Source organism: Melospiza georgiana, chromosome 7, assembly GCF_028018845.1.
Source record: "Melospiza georgiana isolate bMelGeo1 chromosome 7, bMelGeo1.pri, whole genome shotgun sequence".
NCBI classification, from domain to species: domain Eukaryota; kingdom Metazoa; phylum Chordata; class Aves; order Passeriformes; family Passerellidae; genus Melospiza; species Melospiza georgiana.
The window spans coordinates 8,319,830-8,338,723 of NC_080436.1; the positions used below are offsets into that span (position 1 = coordinate 8,319,830).

At 38.7% G+C, this 18,894-nt stretch overlaps 1 protein-coding gene across 9 annotated transcripts in view; it reads right to left on the reverse strand.

Annotated features, from left to right (window-relative positions):
- The window catches only part of PCNT (pericentrin), a 70,329-nt gene that overhangs the window by 10,566 nt on the left and 40,869 nt on the right, over window positions 1-18,894 (reverse strand). For 6 of the 9 annotated variants that reach the window (XM_058027616.1, XM_058027612.1, XM_058027615.1 and 3 more), the window contains 15 exons: window positions 18,341-18,460; window positions 17,794-17,814; window positions 15,558-15,785; window positions 14,176-14,346; window positions 12,878-13,030; window positions 12,317-12,487; window positions 10,955-12,055; window positions 8,565-9,092; window positions 7,786-7,882; window positions 7,168-7,322; window positions 4,185-4,382; window positions 3,755-3,928; window positions 2,836-3,031; window positions 1,559-1,772; window positions 921-1,071 (listed from right to left, as the gene is read on the reverse strand). In XM_058027616.1, coding sequence (XP_057883599.1) covers window positions 921-1,071; window positions 1,559-1,772; window positions 2,836-3,031; window positions 3,755-3,928; window positions 4,185-4,382; window positions 7,168-7,322; window positions 7,786-7,882; window positions 8,565-9,092; window positions 10,955-12,055; window positions 12,317-12,487; window positions 12,878-13,030; window positions 14,176-14,346; window positions 15,558-15,785; window positions 17,794-17,814; window positions 18,341-18,460 — 3,678 coding nt within the window. The remainder of the gene's footprint in view (window positions 1-920; window positions 1,072-1,558; window positions 1,773-2,835; window positions 3,032-3,754; window positions 3,929-4,184; window positions 4,383-7,167; window positions 7,323-7,785; window positions 7,883-8,564; window positions 9,093-10,954; window positions 12,056-12,316; window positions 12,488-12,877; window positions 13,031-14,175; window positions 14,347-15,557; window positions 15,786-17,793; window positions 17,815-18,340; window positions 18,461-18,894) is intronic. The other 3 variants (XM_058027614.1, XM_058027611.1, XM_058027609.1) reach the window with 2 other exon arrangements.

An 18,894-nucleotide genomic window follows, 5' to 3' on the forward strand; every position in this document is an offset into this window, starting at 1 on the left:
CTTTGCATAATGGGGCTTGAAAAAAGATTTGTGAATGCCAGACTAATCTGTCCAACAGGTATCCCCAGGGCAAAGCACTTTTCTCCTGGCCTTGGCTACTCTGTCCTCCCTGCATGAGCAGCTTTCTGAAAAGGAGGAACATGGTAGCAACATCTCCTAACCATGCAGCAGTAACAAACACCTCAACAAAAATCACTCTCAAACTTAAAACAACTACCAGGAAGGTGACAGCAGAAGCCAGACTACATGGAAATAGTCAGAATTGTGTTTCCTCACTTAGGGAATTTAAGGATTGTTTGGGGTTCTTTGAGAGAGTTTAGTTTGGGGGTTTAAGAAATGGTTTATGTTAAATCTTCCTCCTTTTCCATTTACTGTGGGCCTTTTACAATCACTGAGTCATTGCTATTACAGTCTTGGAGAGAAAGTTGTTCACTTGTTTTCTGTTCAATTTAGAAGGGAACAGAACAACTTTGGTCAACTTCCAAAAATACATTTTATATTGAAAAGGCTCCACTTACTCTCTGCCAAACCTATTTATCATTGGGTGGCTTTCTTTATAATCTCAGACATCATACATCTCACACCCTCATGCTAAGTTTGCTGTGGAATTAAGGGTGCAGTCACACAGCTGCAGGATCTGGCTGTCCCTACTCAGCAAGGGACTGTACACAACAGGGGAAGATGGGAGAGGAAAAAACATTAAGAAGATGTGGAAAAAAAAAAAACATGGCATTCAACCTTGGTTTATTTCTACATGTGCAATTAGTGAAAGTAACTGAAAGCTTTAACTGGGTGAAAAAAGACACGTTCAGAAAAGGTTTGGGGGTTTTAACAGTTACTAAACAAAGAACAGAGGAGGTGAAGACGACTGCACAAATAACTCCCAGTTAACGTCATGCCCCGGGGGAGCTGGGCGTTACCTCCATGGCCTTTGTCTTTTCATCCTCTGCTTTCCTCTGCTGACGCTGCTGTTCCTCAAACCAACCTCGCAGCTCAGAGCCCTTCAGCTGCTCAGCCTGCAAGCCTTCAAGTGCAGCTGCCAAATCCTTCTCTTTTTTTTCCAATTCAACACTGCAAAGTTCAAAACGACATTTCTGTGTTCAGAACAGAACATCCTTCACCAGCATCACAAGCAAGACATTTTGGGTTGGTTTCTCTGAGTTCTATCTAAGATTTTTGTTTCTTTAAAGTGGTCTCTATTCTTTCTAAAGAGGGTCAGTTTTCAAGTCACAGCTAGTTAGCAGCTGAAAACATTTACCTCCCTGCAAGCCAAGCTAGAACTGCTCGATTTAGTAACAATGAAGAGATAGGTTATTTATTCTGGCAGAGCAAAGTTGTCCTGTGAGAGGAAAGCAAAATATTGGCATACACTCAGAAGGGAGTGGGAAAGGAACATACCCAAGATGACAGAATTTAGTAAAGAAAACATAACCCTTTAAAAGTGAGGGACCATGGTTTTCCTTCCTGTGTTTCCAAGTGCTTTATGGAACCTATTAGTACAAAGCTCTTTCAGAGCTTTACCTGCTGATAAATCAAGTAAATAAATAAATCTTCTCACCGTAAATGATTTATTTCCCTCTGAAGCTCTTCCAGGGATTTCTGCAACCTTTCATTCTCTTGTTTGCTTCCAGAAAGCTCTGATTTCAGGGATGCTTTTTCTTGATTCAGGAGATCACAGGTTTCAGAGGATCTTTTCTGCTCCTCAGAGAGGGTGCTGTGCAAGTCACTTACAATAGATTTTTCCTGCTGAAGTTTATATTCCAATAATTCAACTAGAATAAGAAAACACTGTTACAGTTATTTACATTACAGACACTTTGACAATATGGTATCACTTACACTAATTTAAATTAGAAAAAAAAAAGTCAGCTGTACTGAAGTGTTCTTGTCTGAAGAATTAATCTCTTTTCAAACATAAGAGGAATCAACAAAAGCATGTATAAACAATGTGATTCTATCCTTGTGATATTCTGTAATATCATTAATGGATTTTAAAACTCATTAAACAAACTTATCCACTTACATATAGATAAGTTTCCTTACATTCCTTATAACAGGAATCACTATGTAGAACCTGTTTTGCCAGCTCTGTTCAGGTCAGTGAGTTAAGAAAAACAACTCTCCCTAAATTTGGAGGTTCCTGTTTGATAAGTACTTTAAAATAATTAATGTACCTATGTCTACAGCATTATGTAAATAAAATTAGTAATAAACTTCTGGATGTCCAGAAAATTTTCCTCTATTGGACTAGTGCATGTGCTATAAAATGGCTGAATCCTGAGTGATAGTGATGGGAAAACAACAAGAAGGAAAAAGCAGTGTTTATTTTTGATCAAGGTCACTTGCACTTGTTTCCTTATTACATAAAGGGACCCTGCTGTGAAAACCAAGCCTTGCTTATTTAGTCAGGAACATGGTTTAGCAGTGGCCTTGGCACTGTTTATGGTGAGACTTCAGTGTTAAAGGTCTTATCCAACCTAAATGATTCTTTGATTCTAAACTAGCAAACACAAGATGAATAATTCTCTGCAAACAAGCAGGGGGTTTACTGTCCCTGTTGGGTTTTCACCACCAGTTTTTCATGTATTTACTGCTTCAGTTCCATTGCTTTGGGTTATTTCACAGCTTCTCTTTGCTTCTCATAGATTTATCTTAACTACTGATAGGAAAAAGAACTGCTCTCATCATAGGCAGCCTGAGTGCATTCAGTAAAACTGAGGAATTGTACAGCCTCTGCTAATTGCAGGACACCTTTTTCTTTTTGCCTTTTCCCTTTGAGGCAAAAAGGAGCTGCTGCAGAAGACAGAAAGAGCTGACAAAGCTAGCAAGAATTACCTTTCCTCCGGAGCTGGTGCTCCTGTTTGTTGCCATGATCTTCAGCCTTGGTGAGGGTTTCCTGCAGCTGCTGCAGCTTCTCCTGGCTCTGCAGGTGCGCCATGCGGAGCTGAGCCCGCAGCTCCTGGATTTCTGACAGCAGGCTGTTCCTGTCTGAGGAGAAGAGGTGCTCCACAACCATCTGCCTCTGCTCCTCCTGAAACAAAGCAAGGCCTATTCAAACTACAAGGCTATTTCCATATCTTCTGCAAGGATAAACATTAAGGAAACTCTTGCAGTACAAGTTTTGTATTGAAGCACTCAAATGACTGAGTTTGTGCTTCACGTTAATGCAAAATGTTAACATTATGTAAAAAAAGAAAAACCCCGCTTCACTTGCCTTGTCAAGTTTATACATAGTTACTACAACCTAGAAACTAAATATTACTGGCAAAAAGCCCCCAGATTCAGAGTTAGTTCAATATATACCCTTTACAAGAGAGGTCTGTTAAGTTCTAGATAAATGGGAAGGAGGGAAAGAATTCAACAAAGTATTTCCTATTCACTATCACAGTGAATCTCATTTTGAATGGATTCTAGGATGGACTCCTAGGGGTTCACCACCTCACTGTGCCAGTGTGTCATCACAAGAAATTCTGTACTTATGTCCAATCCATTTCTTGATGCCAGCTACAATAATCAATAGGTTTTGTAACACTATGGAAAAAGTTCAAGAAAAATGCTACCACAACAGCAACTCAGCTACTGATCCCACACCATCTGCATTATACAAGATAATAATATAATAATACACAGATTTTATACAGATTTAAGACAAAGATTTAACAACAGAAGCAATAAAATAAAACTGAAAAAAAATTTAAAAATTAAAGAGAATAGAGAAGTGATTTATGAGCAGCACACTAAGAACTTTTCATACTTGCTGTTTGATTATATACTCCAGCTTTTCCTCTAATGAACTTGTGTCACCAGATGCAGGATTGGAGAAGTGAGACTTCAAGTCAATTTGCAACACATTTCTCTCCTTCTCAAACACGCTCTGTACTGCCTGCAGAAGTTCTCCTCTCCAGTCAACAGCAACACCTGATGTTTCCTGCTAAAATATATTTTTTTAAATGGCATCTCTCTCAACTTCTAACCCAGCATCTTTCATACCATAAGAGTATATCTGTTAATTTAAGCACTTTTAGAAGGGTTTAAAGAGTACTGTCCCTTACTCCTTAAACATATATACACACAGACATGTCTCATAACATATTTTATGTATAATACACATTTATGTGTGTGTGTGTATATATTTACACACACAACCTGGTTCCCTTGCTTTAAAGGGTATTTCATAGCCATACCTTGTCTCCTCTGTCTGCCACCTTGCTGAGGTAATCCTTCAGTGACTGGATAGCATCCAGCAGGGATAATCCCTCCTTCTGCCAGCCCTCCATTGCCACTTGGCTCTGAGGGATGTTCTTCAGCTCCCTCAAAGCCAAGGGATGCTCTGACAAAGCCAAGATTTTGCGGCTCTCCTCATACACCATCTTCAGCACAGTCTGAGAAACAGAAAACAAAGATAATATTAGGAAACAGGCATCAGCATCCTGCAAGGGTAAGAGTAAGATGGGCTAGTACCAGACAACAAAAGTAAGGTGTCTGTATCAACACACTAAGATGCAATTAAACATGAATTATTTTATTATTTATGCCAAAGGGCTGTACTTTGCCTTTGTTTCTGAACCATTCAGCAAACTTTCAGGGAATAAATCAAATTCTATCAAGTCTGAAGTTATGTTACTCAACTCCAGTGATGCCAGAAAACTGAATTATGTATTTAGACAACCTTGGCTTAATTTAGCAAATTATGTACAAATATCAACTCCCAAAATAACCAGTTCTAATAATTTACACAGTGGAAATTGTTTCCTCTGACACTGTCAGGCCAAATAATGAATTTTAAATAAATTCCCTGTTCACAAACTATTACATCATGCACAGATGTTTCCTGGCCTCTTTTCAAGGAAGGTCACTGGAGATTTAAATCCTTTTCTTACACACATCTCATCAGAAATATCCCAGCCTCCATGTGGAGCTGTTCCTCATTGCTATGCACTTTAAAAACAACACAGAGTACTTCTATTTAACTCTTTATATTCTTTCCTTGCACAGTTAAAAATTATTTTTAAACAAACTTAAGTTGTTTTTCTGTCACTGGAATCAAAATAGTGATTACTTGAATAATCAATGAAAACCTTTAGCAAACATTAACATCAAAAACACAATTAAGTGTTCAAACTAAACATTTAGTACTGGATTATGCACTCAGATCTTACAGACAGTAAAGTCTAGATAGATATCCCACTAAAGAAGCTTAAAAAAAACCCCAAAAAAATCTGTTTATTAAGGTAAAATAAAAATCACCTTTTCCATGAAGTCTCTGACACACAATTTTTTAGACACAGAATCACAGAATGGTTTTCAGTTGGATGGGATCTTTCAACACAGTATCTAGTCCAGCTCTGCTGTGACAGGCATGGGAAATGTTTTCTATTATTTCAGGTTGCACAAAGCCCCATCCAAACTCATTTTGAATGGATTCTGGGATGGGCTCCTAGGGATTCACCACCTCTGTGCTAGTGTGTCATCACAAGAAATTCTGTACTCATGTCCAGTCCATTTCATGATCTTACTGGGCACTGAGGTGAGGCTGAAAGATCAGTAGTTTCCAGGGTGCTTGTCATTAAGCTTTTTAAAAAAGGCTGCTATGATTCCCTTTTCTCCAGTCACTGGGGACTTCATCTGACTGCTGTGACTTTTCAGAAACAATGGAGACTGCCTTGGCAATTCCAACTGCAAAATTTCCTCAGGACCCTGGGATTCATATCTTTGGGTCCCACGGACTTAGCTATGTCCAGGTTCTTCTGGTGGTCTTGAATCTGATCTTTTTCTCACAGTAGCAGGGACTTCATTCCTCCAGTCCTTTCCTCATCTAATTTAAAACTTTCCTTACAGGTCTGGCCATGTTATTGGTGGAGACATCTTGTCTCACTTGAGTGACTTGCATAAGCTCCCAATATTTCTGGCTTCTCAAAGGTAAATCCATGGTAATAAAAATGAAAACCCTGAGCATTGCACCAGCTGCCCAGCCAGGAGTTCTATCCTGGTCCCCTTCCTCTGACTGGGAGGATAAAGAATATCACCCATAGTCCCAAACCTTGGGACTGTCCTTTGTGCAGAGCTCTTAGACCCTACACAGGTGATCATCTGGAGGGCTCACTCAGCTTGGCAGCCTCAATAACACCACAAATGCAAGCTGCAGGTAAGCAACAAGCTTCTCTAGAGAAAGTATCTGGATGGGAGGAAGGCACTCCAGTGCCTCTCAGTAAGCAATCTCCAATTACTACCACCTGATGTGCTTTTCTGGTAGCACTGGTTCTAATGCCAGCAGATGGTTTCAGCAGCTTTGCATGTTTGGCTTTTCCTGGATGGCATCAGTTATTCCATGTGTTCTTCCTTCTCCAGCCCTAGAGCATCATGTCTCTTGTTAAGGGCACATGGATGGGGGAAGGATCTTTGTTCTGACTTGAGCAGCCATAAAGGCCCAGCCTCCTTCATCTTGTGAATTTGAACTCTGCCTTACCTTCCTCCCATTTGCTGGGCAAGCTGAAGGAACCTGCTAAGCATATTAGCAGGCATGATTCACTTTCTAGGAAAGGTATTTCTTCTAGTTTCTTACTACTTGAGACCTCACTGTAACCTACTGTATTCTCTCACAGATGAGAATTTCTCCCTTCCTGTAGCTGGAATTTTTGAAATGGCTGAGAGCTTGCTCAGCAAAGCAAAGAGTTCTAGGCATATCCTTTCTTCAGCTTTTAATTACTGACTAGAGTGGGCACTCACAGCTCAGTCTTCTGTATATTTCTCACGTTGCTTGAACTGGCTCTGACCTGTCCCTGCACACCTTGCACTGGTGTTTCCACAGCTCTCCATCACATCAGCATGACAAGAACAGGCAGAGGAGCATGATGTCAGCCAGCTGTGACTGCTTCTGAAACAACATTCTGTGAAGCCTCCAAGGTAAACCCATAAAGCAGAATAAACAGTCCTTGTACCCCACATTCTGAAACAGCATCAGTGCTGTCCTGGCAAAAGTAGCTCAATTCTAGCAAGGACAAGCAAACGTCAGTAATGTCACAAGAAAGGCAAGGACAAGAACCATCATCACCTTGAAGTTTGAACCATTACAGAACACTTTTCAGTGTAAAAGTAACATAATATGACCATTTCATTTTTGCTGTCCAGTTTTAATTTGCTGGTAGGCTCAAATTAATCATACATTACCTTCATCTGTGGTGAAAGTATTTCCTTTTCTTTCATTGATTCCATAATATCTGGGATTATCCCTCGGTACCGCAGGTAAGCCATGACATTGGCATCCAGGTGATCTGATGTCTGTAGCTCCTGCTTTAGATTAGCTGCCAGATTTGAGCTGGTATCTGAAGGAAGAGACAACCCCCATCCCCACAAAGTGTTATAAAAATGGAAAGAACTTGAAACTGCAACAACCACTTGCAACATAACCATGATTTCTTCTGCTCGTATGAATGCAGGGTCAGATGGAGTTGGTTGGTTGAGATCTCAATTAACTTAAACAAGTTAAAAATCATTAAGTTGCCTTCAGAATGAGAGTAGCAGCTAAGTATTTAAGTCAGGACTCAAACCTCCTGCCTCTGTCCTGTATGCAGATGAAAAGGTAAAAGCAGGCACAACACACATTTATATATCTATCTATATAGGTGTGTATATACATATATATGTATAATTCTTAACAAAGAACTACCTGCCTAAGGCCTAGCTTTCTAATAAGACCCACAGTAAAAGAAAATGGGAGAAAGGAGAAACATGTTTTTAATATTGAAGTTAACAAAAGGTAAAAGGAGTCGACAAAGTTCAACTTACTGCTGCCACATCCATCGCTCATGGCAGATGCTCTTGATCTTTCATCATCTTGTAAATCAGAAGGGGTTAAAGTCAGATTATCAGCTTCTCTCATCTGCTTGAGAAGAAATTTTTCATGTTACTTTGGTTTTCTGAATGCAGCTATCGCTTTCAGCATTTATGACAACTTTTTTACTACTGCAGATTTTACCAAGTGCCTACTCAATCCAAGTGTTAGACATGGCAAATATAATGATTAAATGCAACATTGGTGCTCTCTGGAAGCCATTTCATCTAAATTTTTTCCTCTTTTAGTAGTTTTAAGATACATCTATTTATATATAATTACCTATCAAAGCAAAGCACAAAAATACACAGCCAGAGAAAAATTTTCTTAAGCACAGACTTTATCTTCCTGTGAAATTAGAGAATACAGTCAATACATATTTATATATGTATACAATATATAAAATACTGCCATTAAAGCCTCAAATCCAGATTTGAAAGAGTCTCTTTGAACACTCAATAACAGATTGTTGAAGAAGTGGGGAGCTGTTAGAGTACACTGAGGTTTTACATGTTTAGCTCAATTACTGACACATGAAGTGTCACAAATTTATCAGTTTTTACCACAGTAAGAGAGGAACTAATAATTCTGTGTCCAGAACTTCACTAGACCTACTCCCAGCAGTGTGTAGGTTTCTATTACTTGGAGCCCATGGCCCCTCAATGATCCCAGGGGGACAGGGCTGAGCAGTCTTGTTTAATAAGAACTAAATCAGTCATGAAATACCACTTACCAAAAGCTTCTTCTCCATATCTTCATCATCATCAACAGAATAGGTGCTTTCAGAGAAAGCTGGAGATTTTCTACCTACTCCCATTGCTGCATCCCCACTGCCATTTTCATCCAGGTTAGAATATCCCAGTGACATGGAATTCTCTCCTTGCAGCGATGACCTTGAGTGCACAATTTGAAAATCTGTGTTTTCAGCTTCTGAGAAGGGGGTCAGGTGAAGCACTGGCTGAAGCTCCATGCTCATGTCTTGCTTTCTCATGATCTCAGGCGAGCCCCAGGAAGACATACTTGCAATTAAATTCTGGAAATGTTTTGGAGTCTCTTTGTCTGTGCTCAAATTGTGTTTTGGTGAATCAGGAGTTGGATGAATTTCCAACATTTGTTGGCAATGCTTTTGCAAATCTTGATCCCCTTCAGAGCTGTGGATCATGTCCAACTCCTGGCACAAGATATTTTCTTGCGATTGCTTCATCTGTGCTTTTGGATTTTTATTGTGAATTGTCAAGTCAAACATAACTTCATCTTTTTCCTGTAATGAAATAACCCATTAATTGTTTAATGGAATTTGAGTATGATTTTACAAACTGAGAAACATGCACTTAAAGACCTTTTAGAATTGGTTGATTTTTCCTTCAATTGCTTTATCTAAGTAGTTTTAAGGTTAAATTACTATTTTAACCTCTGATTCTGTGACTGAGTCTAAATAAGGCACTATTTGAGCAGATATTTTTGTTTATTTTAAACTTGTCAACATGGAAATTTCATTTTATCCTCCATACCTGTTAGTTTGTCAGATACAGTGAATAATTGTTATCCCTCTCATTTTAGACCATTACCTTAATCCTTTTGTGTTAATCATCCCTCTTAATCATCTGTTATAAGCCCAGTGCCAGGACTTTACTCATTTTGCTGCTCCTCCAGCTTTCATTTTAATAAATTTCCTAATTTTCACATTGTTTCCCCTTTGGAACCCAAGCATAAATGTAGGAGAGATTCTTTGCTCCTTTAAGACTGCAACATTATACTTTTCCTAATACCTGGATGAGCTAGATCCATGGGAAAAAAATTCTATTGTAATGAATGCTTGAAGACATGCCAGTTTATTTACTTTGATTCAACATATTCTCCAATTTTGATAATTACCCCTCCTCAGCCTACTTAAAAACTTCCTCTTAAACATGGAAATAAAATACGTGTACTGACACAAACATCAATTTAAACCTTCCATAGTCCAAGTTTCTACTTGAAATATTATTTTTAAAATAATTTAACTGTCCCCAGCGTGTCAGCATTGCCTGATATCCTTCAAAATGCTACCAATTCTCTCTTCACTGGATACTAAATTAATTTTGTTTTTTAAACAGGGATATGACAATCCCTGCCTGTATAAACAACATGGCCAGCAGGCACTGGACTGGAAGTCTGCTGCCTTGTACAGACACATGCCATGGTCTGAAGTGTATGAATCTCCATGGGCCATTTAACACTTTCCCCAGCTATTTAACACTTTTCCCAGCTATTTCCTTTTCCTGAGAGATTTCTGGGGCAGCCCCTGAATGTACAGAGTCACCCAGGCACTGATGGCACTGCTCCAAACTTGATCTTCCAGGCTAATAAAAATACAAACACCAGGAATGATCACATGTTTTGCATAGCTACACTCCTCATTTCTGCTTTAAAAATAAACATGTCATTATACATGCAATTATCCTGTCATTTCTTGAAATAATTCATCTACTTTGGATGATTACTGGAACATACTGCCAAGCAGGGCCCTGAAAATCCACATAAGCCTGACACTGAATGTTTTTTCCTTTCCTGTATACTCCAACTCTTCACATAAACCCTCTTAACTAGCACTTATCACCTCTGTAAGGCAGCCTTTAAAGACAGTAAATTGGTGTATGACAGATTTCTACAGCTCTCTGAAAAAAGGGTCCTACTGCTTTCTAAAATGCAGTGATTTAATAAGAATGTAAGATTAGGTTACTTGGAGCAAACAGTTCTAGAGAAGATTCTGAATAATTACAAGCAAGAGTCACAGAAAATAAGAATTTCTGAAAGGAAAGGAGACATGTTGAAGTGTTTTCAAGCAGTTATCCAATACAGCCATGTAGAATAGCAAACAAAAAGTTCTGGTAGCTCATGGTGGACTCATTACTTGGCTTGCAGGTGCCCATCCTCTCACTCTCCATCCTCAATAGATCAGGAGGAAAAAAAATAAGCTGGAAAGAACTCACAGGTGGAAAGAAAGAAGTAACTATTTCTAACTACTCTTGCAGGCAAAATAGAGTAAAATGGGGGGAAGGTATTTAATGTATTAATCTAGAAATGTATTACTAAAAAAAAAACTCCACAACAAATAATGCTATTAAAAATCAAATCATGTACCTGTCTAGCAGTAGGGGAAGCCAATACTTCAAATGACTGATCAACATTTGCTTCTAATTCCTGCATTCCATTTTTAAGGGCGACATCTTTTCTTTTACTCTGGCAGGATGGCTTGGGAAATTGAGTCTCTTCATGACCTTTCTTGCAAGACTCCAACTGTGAAAGAATTTCAGCTCTTTCCAAACGTAGGGCTTCAAGCTCTTTCCTCTGGGCCTTGATTTCACCTTTCAGTTTTGCAGTGCCCCCCTGCAGTTCCTTCATTTCTCTCAGGTAAGCTACTTCTTTCTGATTCAGTGCTTGCACCTGCAAATCAAGTCTAGAAACTTCTAATTGAAGACTGTAAACATCTTGTGCCTGACTTGCACCTCTCTTTTCCAACTCTGTTTGGAGCTCTGCTGCTTTTTCTGTTAAGTACTGCAGCTCAGTTGTGTCAGCTTCTCTTTGATCTGCCATTGTCTTAATTTGCATCTCTTTCTCTAGGATATTTGCTTCCCTTTCTCTCACCTTATCTTCAAGTTCTTGAACTCGAGATGTAGTGATCTTTGTCTCAGCCTCTCTCTGGGACAAAAGACTTTGGGAAACCTTGTATTCCTCCTGAAGAGCCTGGTGCTGGATTCTCAGGGAGGTGAGCTCTGCAGCAGACTGCTCTGATGACTCTCGCAGCTGTTGGCATTTTTTCTCCAAAATTTCCACTTCTGTTTTGAGCTGCAATTCCGTTTTTTCCAGCTGCTGCTGCAGAGCTTCTTTAGAAGCTGAGACAAGCTCCAGCTCCTCCTGAAGCTCTCTCACTTTGGAGTGTACCAATGAGTTTCTTCTGTTTGGATCAGCATCACCTTGACAAGCTATCAGTCCTTTCTTCAGCTCATTCTGAAGGTTTTCCACTGATTTTTCCAAGGCATTTTCATAGAAATAAACTGGGTTGTCACTGTCCTCATGACATACTGGTCCAAATTGTGCCAGCTCTTTTTGAAGTTTCTCAATGACTCCATGGAGTTGCTCCACCTCTTCCTCCTTGTCCTTGTGCAGCCTCTCCTGGTCAAGGCGGAGGTGCTCCACCAGTGACCTGAGCTCTTCAACTTCAGCTTTTTGGTCTTCTGCAACCTAAGCAACAGGAAAAGGACTGAATATTACTGTATGTAGGCAATTATTATTGCACACAGAGTTTATATTTCTCTTCTGAATCACACAGGCATTAAATCACACATTTAACAGCAAGAACAACCACACATTTCAGCTGGTAAATTCTCAAAACAATCTCTACTTTGCTAAGAGAATTATCACACAGATTTAATTTACAATAAGAATCTGCACACCTTGCTTCCCCCAAAAATCAAACAATGAACATATAGTAAGCACTCTTACTTTGTTCTCCAGAGCATTCTGCAGCTCATGCTCAAGTCTCTTGATCTGCTCATTCAAGTGATCAATTTCTTGATTCTTTTCTTCAAGCAGTGCTTGTGGGAATGACAAAGCTGAGGAATCACCAATGCCCAGGTCCTGGCTTTGCTTCACATGAAGTTTTGTTAGATCCTCCTGACCAGAGAAAACAAAAATCTCATTAGAAGGGAACTTGATTTAAACATTCTCTTACTTACTAGAAATGGTGAAGAGCTCAGGAACACAACTACAGCTTCTTCTACAGGTTCACATCACTGTGTTAGACTGCCCCAACCCAGAAAACAACCTCAGCTTTTGATTTAAATCAAATCACTGCAGAAGATAATGCTACAATCATGAATCTACAATATTGGGAGGGTCTGGTTCTATGATACCCAGCATTAGTCTTGTAAAGGTAATGCAACATTCTGATGGCAAGAGGAACAACCCAAAATCTGTTTACAATATCATGAGATGAAGACCTCAGCACTCAAGCAAGAAGGTCCCTGACATTTTAGGCTGTGCACTAAAGCTAGAGGAACCCACCTGCAAGTGTGCATTCTCTGCCTGAAGCTGCATGATGTTGGAAGTACTCAAGTTCTTTTGTATCTCTAACTGCAAGTTCAGCTGCAATATCTCCTCATCTTTCTTGCTCAGGTTATCTTTATATTGTTCCACTTGGTCTAGCAAGCTTGCAATCTAAAAAAAAAGAAGAGATGCAGAGCTGTTTCAGTTAAATCTTCTAAGATAAAACTTCATTCATATATTATTTAATGACAAGAAGCAACATCAGCAAATTCAGTGATTCAAACTCTAATCGGCTTGCATTAAATATAAATAAATAAATATAAAAAGAGTGAGAAGCTTGTGTTCCAGCTCCTCATCTGTAAAACCCAAGTACTGCAAAGGTGGTTTTCTGCTTCCTTTTTTAAAAAAATCTACCTGCTCACAAAAGATGCATTAATCTGTATTGTGAGCAATCAAGGCTTTGGTGTCATTGGATGCAACAATATGAAACAAATTAGCATTTGATGAGCAACAAAGACAAGCAGTCAATATAAACACCATCCTTGTCCTCCCAGAAGCCAGAAATGAGCCTTGCAGTGCCAATCCCAATAACACAGACAACAAAGAGATGATTCAATAACCACACTTCTCTCTGCAGTGTGATGTTGCCATCCACTGTTTTTATCATCTCTTGCCTTAATGGGTAGCAAGGTATAGTGGCTTTGGGAATTATGACTGTTGAAATCAGGCTTCATAAGAGAAATGGAAATTCCATCTTGAAGAAATTATTTTTTTTGTCTTGTTCTGCTCTTGAAAGAATGGTGTAAAATTAACTGAAGGATCACTCCTGTTTTTCTTTTTTACACATCCTTAACTGGACTATGCTTCTATATCACAGATGTTATAATATAGTAATACAATGGGATTGTGTATACATTTATACTGTAAATCCAATAAGAGTTCCAGATATTGGGAGCAATTTTCTCTGTGTTTCTTCTTAGCTTGAAACAAAAATTCACCACAAACATTCTCTCAAAACAGGTTAAATTACACCATTATGGTCTAAGAATATATAATAATTATCTAAAATAAAATTATATAGCATATAAAAACTATATAGTAATTATCTCTCACTTCAGAAATGTATCTGCCTATTTCAACTTTGGAAGGAAAGGAAAATCAGTTTACTACTGATAGTGATCAGTCTCAAAGTCACGTGAATCATCTCAAGATGGTTTCCAGCAGGGAGGGAGATGAGCACAGAACAAAGAAGAAAAAGGAAGGTTGGCTGAGGCCAAAGCAATTCAAAGTTGGTAGAACTCTCCCAAAGCCCTCACCTCTCTCTCCTTGGCCTGCAGTGCTTCCTGCTCTGCCTGCAGCTGCTCCTTCAGCACTGGGGCAGAGCTGCCATCCACGGGCACTCGGTGCCTTGCTTCATCCAGCTTAGACTGCAGGGCAGAGATCTGGATCAGGTTGTTGTACTGCTGCTGTTGCAATGCCTCTTTATCCTGAAAAAAGAGTTTTTTAGGTGTTAGAATTAATTGCTGTCAATATACAAACCTACTAAACCAGAACAATCCTGCTGAAATACTTCATTGACCCTGACACACCCAGTACAATAAGAGCAGTACATCATCCCAGTGGCCTATAAAGAAATAAAAACTCAAAACAACTGAATGCTTTTTAAAGCTCATTTAAGTTTTTACCCTTTTACTTTTTGTAATCCAAGTTTAGCAACTTCAGAAAATTTAGCATTCAGTGATAAATTACACTTTCTCAGTTACACAACTCTTTATATGTTTAAGAACATAACATCTTGTTCTTCTAGCCATTTCCAAATTTGATATGATACCATATATGTGCCAAACTAAATTTGATAGATGGACACAGTTTAAGAAATGAAGAGTTCTGGGCAGATCAAAACCTACTCAAAAACACATCAAGTTCAGTCAGAATGTGATAAAGCAGCACTAAGTTTGTCCAGCCTGTGATCTGCCAAGCTACCACATCTTATTTTATTAAGAAAAAAAATTGGGTTTTGATCCTCCTTCTCTCACAATCCTTCTCAGGAGCTGGGTCAGTCCATGGAGGAAAGGTTCACTTGGGAATTGGCCAAAGAATAACCATACAAATATATACTTAATCCAGTAAAGCTTGACAAGAAACCACAGGCAGTAATTGCCTCTGCTGTCCAACAGCAAACTTTTGCTAAATGGATTGTAATTCTTAACTCCAGGCTGTGATTAACTCTGTAGTAGTAACAAAGTGCTGGAAGTTTTGGACTGTGGCAAACAGATTTGGCTTCAGACCCAAGCAAGAAGGGCTACAGATTAAGATAAGAAGATTTTAAACCCAGGTACTATTAAAGACCCTCAGTGTTTGGATATTCAGTAACAGCACCTTCCCAGACAAGCTCAGGAGCAGCTCTGAAGCAGCCAACATGACAACTGTTAAAAGCAGATTTCATAGTAGGACTTGGAGTCCTATTCAAGTCTCATAAGTAATATCTAAGTACATACTACTTCCAAGTAGTATGCAAGTCTTTATGGACTAGTGGACATAGAGTTTGTAGAACCAGAGATGATGTAAAAGTGTGGCTGTGATATGTGCAATTAATACACCACTGGGTGCCAGACAGCATCACAAACACTACTGACAGCCCCCATAAAGCCACTGTCATGTAGTGCTAACCCCATTTAAATAAGGATTTCAAAATTACCTGTTTCAGTTCAGTTTCCACTTTCTTCATTTTCTGCAGCTGTTGTTCCAAGTTATGTACAGTCTTTGAGACCTCAGCACCACTGAGCTTCAGCTCTTGGATTTGTGCCATCAGATTTTCTATCTCTTTATCACGAGCTGCAATTTCTTGGTGTTTTCGCTCCTTTTCTAGTAACAGTTTATTGTAATCATCCATCTTCTCTTTGATTTCTGCTTGCAAAGATTCTACCTACACAGAAATCACAGTATACAGATATTCAGGCAATGTGAACAGATTTCCTGCCAGTTGAAAGCAAGAGTCATTTCACACTGAAGGAGGTTTTACTACGGATTAAAGTGGAGCTAAAATCTCAGGTGAAAATAGAACTAAATATGCATAGAAAGTAAGAAAAAAGTTAGCTTTCTGAAATCTTGTTTTCCAAATGCAGCAGCTCTTAGACAAATGTTTGATTACTCTCCCAATATCTGCAGTACTCTCAGAGTACTAGATGAAGGGGTCTTTTGGTGATGGGGTTAGTTGGCTATCAGATTAAAACCCAACAAGATTATGTGAGTTATTAATAATAGCAGTGGATTTATTTCCGTAACTTCAGAACTCTCTTCCAGTATTCCAAGGAATTCCAGTTTAGAGGAAGATACCAGGATCTGAAGGATAAATATGCAATCAGACAGATTCACAGGAGCCAACAGAGGACAGGTAATTCGCTTTCCAAAAATCATTTCAACATGAAGAGGATACAAATTTGGAATTTTAGCTGCAGGAAAACAGTCATTCATTGATCCCAGTAACCAAGGTGAAGGCAAGGCTAGGAGCTTTGGTGTGACAGACAGACTATCTCAGGGTGTGATAAAGTCATTTAGCATAGTGAAAGCAAGCTGCAGGAAAGCAGTGGGAGTGGACAAGTAATTTAGTCAATACCCATGAGCAAGGAAGATGGGATTTTACAAAATAATTTTTTTGTTCATCAAAAAGTGTCTGCACTGGTGTAAATCCCACAAACATTATGAAATGCAAATTCTTTGCATTAACATAGATCTTTACACCTTCAAAGTATAGTGCAGGAAAACACACTTGAGCAAACCAAGAGTCAAATAATAAACAAGGAGAGTGTAGGAGACTGATTAAGAAAACCAAAAATTATGAAGATTACATTTTCAAGCTGCCTACAGGCACTAACATTTCCTTGACTGTGTATCTTACTCCCTTCTCATCTCAACAGCAACTAACCATAACACAAGCCTTACAGATAACCTTTGGGTATAGAAAAATCACCTAGAAGTCTAACCTTTCAAATGCTACCAGATTTTGGCATCAGAATCCCAAACTGACACTTAAGACATAAAAAGTTAGAAAGCTGGTGCTGCAATCCTGTGGCTGAGAAACCCTTCCACATAACCTTCACTCTCACACTGCAGCTCCCAAGAACCAGTAAGGACTCTTTTTCACACAATAATCCCACTTTATTAAGTATATACCTTGTACCTAGTAAACACCAGAGGGGGAAACTTGTTATAACTGCTACATGTAGAGATGAGGAGTTCACTTGAGCTGGTTTGGAGTGAGTTAAGCACTTACTGATGTGACAGCTGCATTAAACAACTGAACAAATACTGGCATTTCCTGGCACAGAATGCCTGCATATCTCACCCTACCCTACAAATGTCACTTGCTTAGTTACCATCCTTGTGTGCTTTTCTCCAACTAAGTTTTCATCTTTTCTGAGAGAGACTGCAAAGGTACAGCATTCATTTTTTCAGCTATGCCCTCCAGCATGGAAAATTCATTCCCTAGAAATTCATTCCTATTGAAGACATGGATGTGCAAATCTAACACTGAGGCACACAATTCCATAACTATACACAAATAGATGGAAATGAAATTAACTACTTGACAAGTTCTGACAAACAAAAGGCACAGTTTTATCATCACCATTCCAATATCTTGGTTTCATGCTCCAAACCTAAACTTCTCCTTTTATACCAAAAGGCTGTTTCAGTGAATAATTGCCTGTAACACCTCTGAGCAATAAGCCAGGAGAGCTAAGTACTTATGTACAGGAAATGAAATTGAAAGCAGTCATTCATTCCCTGCAAGAATTCTGCCACCCTAAAACCTGTATTCTTAGCTCCAAGTCATGCCTTGACATACCAAGAAGAGGAAAAAAGCTAAAGCATATCTAGAAGAGATTGAAAGGAAAAGGAGAGAAAAGCTGAAACATTCATGCTGTTTTCCATACCTGTAGAATCAATTCATAGTTCTGTATAATGTTCATTTATGTGAAAAAAACCAACCAATCAAAAAGAAAAAAAAAGGCAAAAGTTAATCTTTGAAGCCAAGCATCAAACAAACAAAACTGTGTAAACAAGGACTCATTTATAAACTTAAATAGGATGAGGCATGCAGACAAATGACATCTCTATTACAATTGTTTAGGTGGAAAAAATAAACACATTTCAAACTCAAAAGTAATTTCTCAGATGAACTTTTTAGAGTGGAGTTGCTGTAATGCTGTCCTCCTTGTTCATTTAAACCAGGCCCAGGGGTTCCTTTAAACCAGACTCAGAAACTTGAATGTAAAGCACCTGAAACAGTTCTTTCCACCTCCATAACAAATAATATAAGTGTACCCTCATTGCCTAAATGTAGCTCAATCAGCTGGGGAAAAATCTGCTCTCTGGGTAACACAGGAAAAAACTCTCCCAAGAGTGAGACCATCAAGAACATACAGTTTGGTATTTAATAGTAATAAACTCTTGTTGGCCACCAAGGCTGATTTTACTCACCCTCTGCTCTCTGGACTGTCCTGAAGTCTGTGATTTTGCTGACATTTTTAATTGTTCTTCCAATTTCTGAATTTCCTGCTGAAAATCATCGCGCTCGTGTTCCCTTTCTATGGCTTGTTCCTGTAAACCCAGGCAGAGAGAATCAAAATATTTTTGAAGATTGTAATGCAGTCTTGAGTACAAGAATAATTGGGTTTGTGTTTTTGTGGTGAAGAAACTGTTAATTTAAAAAATAATTAACTTATAATTAATAATTAATCAGGACTACCTTCTAGTAGTCCTGAAAGCATATCTATAGTGACAGGGAAATAAAAAAAAGAGAAAGCATCTTCTTGACTACAACATACACATAAACTACAATTATCATTTAATAAAAAGGAAAAATTACCCTGCAATACTACAAAAACTGAACCAAAAATTTAACTTTGTTTTTTCTTTCATGAGACTAGTACGCCAAGGTCTTAATTTCAACCAAAACAGAAAATAGAGCCCATTTTGGGAACCACCTTGCATGTCTCAAACCAGGATGAGAATTTACCACCTCCAAACTCATG